This window comes from Pseudorca crassidens, chromosome 11, assembly GCF_039906515.1.
Source record: "Pseudorca crassidens isolate mPseCra1 chromosome 11, mPseCra1.hap1, whole genome shotgun sequence".
Classification (NCBI taxonomy): domain Eukaryota; kingdom Metazoa; phylum Chordata; class Mammalia; order Artiodactyla; family Delphinidae; genus Pseudorca; species Pseudorca crassidens.
The window spans coordinates 96336605-96345077 of NC_090306.1; the positions used below are offsets into that span (position 1 = coordinate 96336605).

Here is an 8473-nt window from a genome sequence, read left to right on the forward strand (position 1 = left end):
GGGGAGGGGGAGACACTTTGTCCAACAGGGGCCTGGACCCCAACTTCAGTCTCTGGCAATGGGAATCGCCCCATTACCTACACCTACACCCGGAAGGAAGGGGGTTTCCTAGGACACCCTTGTCCACAACCACTAAACTCACCCCCAAACACATACAAGGGAGCCGAAGAAGAGGAAGGAAAAAGCCTTACCCACAGGCAGAGGAGAATTCAATACAATCTATATTATCTCATATATATATTTCTTTCTCACTGTATTTGCTCACTTCTGTCACGCATTTAAAATGTCACAGAGACCAAAATAGAGCGGCTTTCTGGTGGAACTCATGGCAGTCACACACGAGATACAAAACTAGGGGACTCTGTCTTCTCATACATCATACAATTAATTTTTCAAGTATTTTTTATGTACAAAGAGCTACTCTATTGGGGAAAAAAATTAACAAAAAAATAAAAAATAAAAAGACAAGGCAGATTACACATCCTAGGAAGGAGGGGTGGAGTGGTCGGGCACGCGTTCCCAGCCCCCAGCCCCCCAGGGGCTGCTAGCTCCCTGCCACGGAGCCCTGCATCCACCATGCCAGCGGGCAGGTAGCAGGGTAGGCAAAGACCAGTGGGGCAGGGAGTCAGCAGCACACTTTGGCCTGGAAGGAGAATCAGAGAAACAGATTCATGAAAGCAGATGGTGGGGGTGGACAGAGGTCCTCCTGGGACGGGCTGCCTCCTGCGTAGCCTGCTGCCACTGGCCAGGCCCACCAGGGGCCTGAGAGCTGGTCTCCGGTACCAGACATGCAGGCCTCTGCGCCTGCCACCTGCAGAGCTGGCTTGGTCACTGAAGGAGGCCGGGGGACACTACTGTGATGGAACCCCCCTCCCGACCTCGGCACAGTTCAGTCCAAGAGTGGCCAGAAGGAGAGATGCCACAGCGAAGTTCTGCGCCCACAGGGCAAGGCCCTTCTCCCCCGCTCTGCCCCCTCCTCCAGGCTGTTGCAGCCCAAACCCATGTGCTCTCTGGGTTTCAAGTGACAGAACACTCTGCCTGTATGAACGTGCATTGTGTCCCATCACAAGGCTCTTCCGAGGACAGTGGCCAGCGTAAGCCCGGCCTGCCTGGGGGCTGTGGCCCCGGGAGGCTCCATGATATGGGCGTGGAGGTGGGGGAGGGGGAGGGGACTGGTGGTCCTGGCCACCCGAGGCCTGTGCCAGGGCGCTTGGCCCAGCACTGCAGGATCCTCTGAGCGCCAGCAGCTTAACAGGGGGCCCCCAGGGAGTGTCCGGGACAGGCTGAGGGCCCAGTGAGGGGAGCTTTCATATGTGACTAAGGCACAGAAGAGATGGGCCTTGGGGCCAGATGAGGACACCGGGCCCTGTTTGGATACGGGGCCAGAGAGGAGTCTCCCATCTCCTGGCTCCCCGCCACATGCCCCATCCCTCCCCCCTCCCTCCCGGAGGACGGTGCTCCTCCGGAAGCTGGAAGCTGGTCTGAAATGCGGAGACCAGACCCTCCCCAGGAAACAGGAGGGAGCAGCCCCAGGGAGAGAGACCAGGATCCAGCAGAGGTGCTGACTGCTCAGCCTGGGAAGGAGGGCTGGGAACCCCTGACCCTTTGAATAGCTGGGAAGCAAGGGCTCTACCCAAAATGCTCTCAAGAGGAAAGACCGCAAGTGGGAGAGCAGTGTGGGCGGCTGGCTGTCTTCAGCAGGCCAGGAGGAAGGGGCACGAGGCAGGCAGAGGTGCAGCCACAGAGAGATCACTCAGGAGCCCAGATGCACCTGAGCACCCTTCTGAGGTGGGACCCATGGCTCTTGGTGTCTGGCTCTGACCCCTGCAGCATGCCAGCTAGGCCTGGGTCAGGAGGAAGGTCCACAGAGAGCATCCGTTCCCTCCTCCCTCCTCCTGCCCAGGGTGAGGCTAATCTAGCATCAGACAGGGGGACAGGGGAGGGAGCAGGCGGGAGGGAGAGCCCGGGTCAGAGTATTGCACGGTGTTTGGGGGAGGGGCTGAGAAGGCTGCAGCCGCTGGTCCACAACACAAGCGTCTGGGCCTGGGCACGGCTGGTCCCAACATGCTGCCGCCAAAGGACGAGCTGCAGGGGCATGGGAGTCGCTCCCACTGTCCTGTGCCCGTCGTCCAGGCAGTAGAGCCTTGGCCTTGTATAAACATTCCTGAAGGCTCCTGGGTGAGCCTGGGCCATCCTCTGGGCAGACAGCATCTGGCTGTTCCTCTTGAAGCGATATGTGTTTCTGGTCCAATAAATTAAAGGGCACTGCCGAAGCTGTGGCAGCCTGCCTCCCAGCCTGGATGTGAGGCTGGAGGAGGGGCACACCCTGCCCTGGGCCAAGGTCCCAGTCCTTCCCCGCCAGCAGCCGCACCTAGAACTCGTCATCAGAGCTGAGCAGGAGAGTCTTCTCGTTGTCCCGGGTGCCAGTGAGGCTGTGGGAGCGCGAGAGGCTGTGGGCACCCCCGCGCCAGGTGGGCCCGGGCTCCAGGGTGGACTGCTGTGTGTACTGCTGGTAGGCGGGCGAGAAGTTGTGGATGGCATCCTGCACGATGTCGTGCGGGTTCATGGTCTCCTTGAGGCTGCTGGAGATGCTCTTCATGGGGGCGCAGCGGCCTGCAGGGCGGGAGGCGGGGGTGAGGGGTCCGGGCAGCGGGAGGCAAGGCAGCTGGCCCCCTGCCCCTGGTCCCAGGACCGAACCCCTGCCCCAAGGCTGTGTCATCTAACCAACCCCTCCTGGGACAGAGAATGGGGTCCCGGACATGAGAAGGGACAAGCAAAGAAATGGCTCCTTTGGCGGGGTGCAGAGTGGAACGCACCCCCGGGGAGAAGGTAAGCAGCCACTTGGGAAAGTCTGGCAGGCGGGAAGGGAGCTGGGGTGGAGACTGGTGTGCTGCAGGCGCGAGCCCGAGCACCCTGGGGAGGCCAAGACAAGCTCCGCGCCAACTGGAGACAGGGAGTGGAGGGGAGGGGCCCAGTCTCCACAGCACTGGCCCAGGCCCCTCTCGCCTGCGGGGTGCTCCCCTCCACTCTGGGGAGTGGACCAGGGACCCGCTCCATCAGGACAGGTCGACAGGGGCCTGGACCCACAGCGGAGCAGACACCTTGGCTCTTGACAGGACAGGGGCCACCTGCCTCGAGGTACGTCCTCGTAATTCCCTAACAAATCATCCCCAAGGGCTCTGGGGGGGCAGAAATGGCCCAGGCCCCCAAACCGAGATGGAAGGGGTGAGCCCGACTCTGGTCCCAGGTCTTGAGACTCAAACGTGCATGCTCTTTTCCCCTTCACGCTCTCTGCCACGGAACAGAACTAACTCCCCAGTTCCCCACTAACAGGCACCGTGCCCCCAGACAGTGCAGGGCATGTTCCAGGACAATGAGAGACCAGGACGGAAACAGGAAAGCTCTACGGAGGGCACCCCTTGGAGGCGCGTGCTCTGGGCTCTGCCGCCCAGGGGTGCCTGGGGGGGAGGAGGCGGGGACACAGCGAAGGAGCTTGGGAGACACACATGCTGGTGACAGGGACCAGGACTGACGTGCAGGACAGACGTGCAGACTGAGAGCAGAACCTACCGTAAGGGCCGTATGTCGGCACTGCCCGCGGCCAAACCCGGGGCAAAAGCGGGGCAGGGGGAGGGGGAGAGGAGTCAGAGAAACAGAGAAGACAAGAGACAGCTGAGTGAACGCCTCGTGCCCACCACCGAGGCCGGCACCGCACCACGCACCCTGCCCGCCCCGCCCCAGGCCCTGCCCGCACCCAGGCAGCCCGCTGCCCCCTGGGGGCCTGCGGGGCGTGTCCACCTAGGAGACTCCTCCTCCGAGGCTCACGCTTTCTTCTGGTGGGGGACAAAGAGTGGACCCCCAGAACGCTGGTCGGAGTTCCACCTCCGCACTGAAGTAGGGACCGCCCACCCCACTTCTCCTCAGGCTTAGCTAGAACTGCTGAGCCCGTGTCGCCTGCTTTACAAACCTCACAACACTCCACAGACGCGACATGGAGGAGGGGGCAGGTGACGTGTACTGACCACACCACGGCTTTGCACCCAACCCTGACGGGCTGAGAGGGGCCGGGCGCCGCGGTTAGTGGGTGGACAACCAGCCTGGGACCAGCACAGTGGTGGACAAGGGCTCTCAGCACCTTGGCTGGGCTGGGCTGAGCTGGCATCCCCACTACAGCTGGATGCCTGACAACGCTGTTTCTGGCTGGAGCTGGATGTGTCTGGGGGCGGTGGACGGGAAGACAGCCCAGGCAACCGCGGAGAGCCTCTGCAGGGCCACTAGTGCAGAAGCGCCAGCTTGAACCATGGTAAACCTCAAGGGTGTAGAAAGGGTTCTTGGCCACGGCCTCAGAGTCCTGGCATGAGGGTGACTTTCCCAAGGGCAGAGGGTGTCAGGACCAGGTCGAAGGGACATCGCCCTCAACACTGGGAGGGTGTCAGCCAGCAGGTGGGACGCCGGCCGGCAGCGGTGAGCCCCGGCCAGCCCAGCGCCCAGCACTATGTGTAGAATGCAGTTCGGAAAAGGTTCCTAGAGCGCCCAGGCTGCAAGCGCCAGGTGCCCGAGTCGCGGGGCCTGGAGGGCGACTCGGCCCACATGCTCCCAGCGGCCTCGGGCATCTTAAGGCCTCTTCCCAACCAGGGGAAGAACAAGGAAGGCAGGGCGAGAGGTGGGGGGCCCGAGGAGCCCTGCACAGGCCAGGCCAGGCCAGCGTTTCTACACTCCTCTCAGCATGCCGCTCCCGGGGCCCGAGGCGGGCACAGGTGGTGGGCCTGGGCAAGTGGGTCCTGCTTTCAGCCCCACAGGCAGGGAGCTGGCAGCAGCCAAACCCCGGGGTGGATGTGTTAGACCAGGAGGCTTCCTCCTCCCCAGGCCCCGCCCCCCCACGGGGTGAGTCAGTTCAGGCATCCCGAGCCTCCGCTTCCTCCGCCCCCATGAGCATCCCCTCTCTGCCCGGCAGCAGCCAGAGGTAGCCCCCAGCCCCTGATTCTCCAGCCAGCAAGTTAGAATCACCTGGGGATCTGTCAGCACATCCTGCCAGGCCCAAACCCAGGCCAACTATGCAGAAGCTCCGAGGGTGGGGCCTGGACAGCATGGACTTCTAAGACTCTCCAGGGCACCTTAATATACAACCGGGCTTGCCAACTGCTGTTCTAACAAAGCGAAGATTAGCAGGTGTAAAAAGAAAGCTGTTAAAAGCTATTACCATCTGAGTCTGTTTCTTAGAAGGCATCAGGTTAAAAAAAAAAAAAAGAGCTTTAGAGACAAGGGAATTACAGGACAAAATGGATAACAGTGTTCGATGTCAGGAACCCTCAGGAACTTGCTTATTCTCGGGTCTCTGTCCTGACCTTCCCATGGGGATATTGTGCTATATCGTCTCCATACTCCAGATCTGCTGCAAGAGACAGGTGGGTGTAGCTTCCAGGACCAGTCCCTGACCCTGACACCTTGTGACAGGGGACAGGGGAGCCTGGACCTCTGTGGCCCCTTTCCTACACCTGGGATCCCTGACCTGACCCATCAACACCTGAAGGACCCTGGGAGGCAGGAGGGGCCCTGGGGCGGGGCCGGGAAGCACCCTTCCTACTAGGGGGGTCGACTCCAAGACCCTGGCTCATACCTTGTGCGTCCAGCCTCTTGTCAGCGTAGACCTTGCAGGTGAAGGCGTGCCGCAGGGCCAGAGCTGCAAAGAACATCTCCACGCAGATGATGAAGTCCTGGTAGCCAGCAGCCACGGTGCCCTCACCCACCGACACACGGGCCGAGTGGATCTTGGGGATGGCCCCGCACTTCTCCAGGATGGCCAGGAGCATGCCTGGAAGGGGAGGTGTGGAAGGGGAGGCATGGGCGTCTGGTCCCAGACTGGACCCCCTTCCCCATCTCCCTTCCTCCTTATGGCCCCCCAAATGCCACACTCCCCAGGGAGGTTGGAAGCAGGCTCCACGGTTACTCCTGTTGGGCAGGGATGCTGACACAGGCCAAGGCCTCAGGGAAACCACACTCCCCAGGTCCTGGCTGGACACCACCTGGATTGGCTCCCCCTGTCCAGGAAGCAGTCCCGCCCACAGTCATGGCTCCTGTGAAAGGCCCCTGAGGGCCCAGACATCACATCCCACAGGTGCTCAGTGGACAGAGGTCCCTTTGAGCTCCAGGCCAGGATCGCCTAGGGACAGCCCCATGGCCTGGGCCCTCGGGGCACTGGGGACAGTGGGCAGGAGGAAGAGGACAAGGCTTAGGGGACAGAGGGGCACAGGCCAGCCTCACAGGGGCTGGGAGGAGGCTCACCTTGCCAGAAGGAGAGAAAGATGACAGACTTGACCATGAAGAACTTGAGGACGGGGCTGTAAGGGCTGAGCAGCTCCCGAGTGGCAAAGTAGAAGAGGAAGAGGGCGTAGAGGGCCAGGCTGACAGAGATGTTGTAGATGATGGTCACGTAGAGGTAGCCACTGGTGACGCTGTGGGAACAGGGAGCATTCTCTGGCTTGAACTGACCCTTCTGCGGGACAAGGGGCCTCCTTCCCCCCTTTGCCCTGCCCACATGCCACTCTGCACAGCTCTCAGCAATGCTCCCCGAGCCATCAAAGGGAGGGGACGGGTGATCAAAGCGGTCTAAACACTGCGGGGAGTGCACGGGTGAGCACCTGCAGAACAGGCCAGCCCTGCCACCTGCAGCTCCGGTGCCCACGCTCCTGGTGGAGGACTCCAGGTGTCCTCGGGGGCGGGGCCTCAGACTGATGGTCAGAGGGACACGAAGCTCAGCTTTTTTTTTTTAACATCTTTATTGGGGTATAATTGCTTTACAATGGTGTGTTAGTTTCTGCTTTATAGCAAAGTGAATCAGCTATACATATACATATGTTCCCATATGTCTTCCCTCCGAAGCTCAGCTTTGCTCTTTGCGTCTGAGCCAAGGGACGTCCCCAGTGAGCCTCTGTTTGCTCACCGGCCCTTGGGGGCTGTCGTGTAGGGTACAGGGAGTGTGTCTGAAGTGCGTGCAAGCTCAGGGCCACGTGGGCCACGTGGTCACTTCCCCTAACCACCCCCAGTCTTGTGTGTGCGTCAATTCACACAGGAGAGGAGACTCGAGACGGGCCCCTCAGGGCCCTGGCCCTCTCGCCCCCTGCCCTGGGATGGTCACTGTCCCTTCTTGCTCTCCCCGGCCCCCACCCAGCACCACTCTGCAGCCTGAAGGTGACAGACGCTGAGCGCTCACTCTGGTGCCAGAGGCGGGGCCGAGTGCGATGGTACCACTGCCAGGCTCCGGCCCCAAGATTCAGGGGTGCGGCAGGCGGGAGGAAGGCCGGGGTCAGGCTTGGCCTCCACTCAGAGGATGGACACGGGGGTGGGGCAATCGGAGGCCAGGGCACGAGCCTCAGGGCAGGGCCGCCCACTCCTCCCCACACGCGCTGTGGGGGGACCCGCTGCTTACTCAAAGTCACCGTCTCGGTACTTGCCGAAGGCCTGGAGGACCACGGTGCTGACGGCCATGAGCGGCTTCACCACGCAGAACTGCAGGGTGGCCTGTTGCAGAGAGAAGGTCAAGAGTCAAGGATAAGCACAGAAACCACGGAAGCAGCAGCTCCTCTGGCCAGCTGGGCCTGGGCTGGATGCCAGGGGATGGGGGCGGCCCAACCTCTTGCCCCTGGGGGAACTGCTGTCAGGAGGGGAAGGCAAAACACACGAGACAGTAACAGGGCGATGCAGCTGCGTGAGAAGACAGGATGGGGTGAAGGAAGAATGGCGGAGACGCAGGAGACAGAGATTCCACCAGAGGAGGGGCCACCGTGAATGTGCCAGGGACGGGGGAACGGGCAGAGCGAGCAGCTCATGCCAGGGGCATGAGCTCGGCCCGGGGGCAGAGAGCGGATAAGTGCAAGGGGTTAAGTGCTGGTGAGGGGCGGCAGCAGGGAGGTAGCCCCAGAGAGCAGAGGCAGGTGAGGGTCTCCTTGTCTGCCCCGGGTCTGGCTCCCTGCCCCATGCTCTAGGCCTGGGTCCAGGGTTTCTGTCAAGCTGGGGTCTTACTGGGGATGGAGATGACCCCACAGGAGCATAAAATAGGAGGCAGCCTGAAGCCCAAGGTCCGGAGTCCCGGCAGCGGCAGGCGTCTGAATTCTGGCCTTTTGCCAACTACCGCTGCCGAAGCCCGAGGGGGCGGTCACCCGGCCTCCAAGCGGTTGCTCACGGTAGATGGTTGTAACCAGCCCCGTGTTGCACGGTCGCTGTGCGGGGACTGGAGAACAAGACCGCACGGGGCGTCCTTGGAGGTCTCCCACTTCTGAGCGCTCAGCAGAGGCCTCTGCCACGGGAAGAATCCCTCAGCCAGGTTTCCACACATCCCTACAGAGGCGCCAGTAAACGCCAGAGGCACCCTCGGTGCCCATAAGATCACCAGAAGCGCGATTCTCTAGAAACCAAGTAAGTCGAAGCCACGAGGCCCCTTCTGTGGAGACGGGAGCCATCTAACAAGGCCAAGCTA

The 8473-nt window shown here is 61.6% G+C and overlaps 1 protein-coding gene across 4 annotated transcripts in view; it reads right to left on the reverse strand.

The window, feature by feature from the left end:
• Positions 1–203: 203 nt before the first annotated feature.
• Positions 204–8473, reverse strand: part of TMEM184B (transmembrane protein 184B) — a 48903-nt gene continuing 40633 nt past the window's right edge. For 3 of the 4 annotated variants that reach the window (XM_067698063.1, XM_067698064.1, XM_067698065.1), the window contains 5 exons: positions 7427–7518; positions 6283–6452; positions 5618–5812; positions 3571–3591; positions 204–2613 (listed from right to left, as the gene is read on the reverse strand). In XM_067698063.1, coding sequence (XP_067554164.1) covers positions 2372–2613; positions 3571–3591; positions 5618–5812; positions 6283–6452; positions 7427–7518 — 720 coding nt within the window. In that variant the 3' untranslated portion in view covers positions 204–2371. The remainder of the gene's footprint in view (positions 2614–3570; positions 3592–5617; positions 5813–6282; positions 6453–7426; positions 7519–8473) is intronic. The other variant, XM_067698066.1, reaches the window with a different exon arrangement.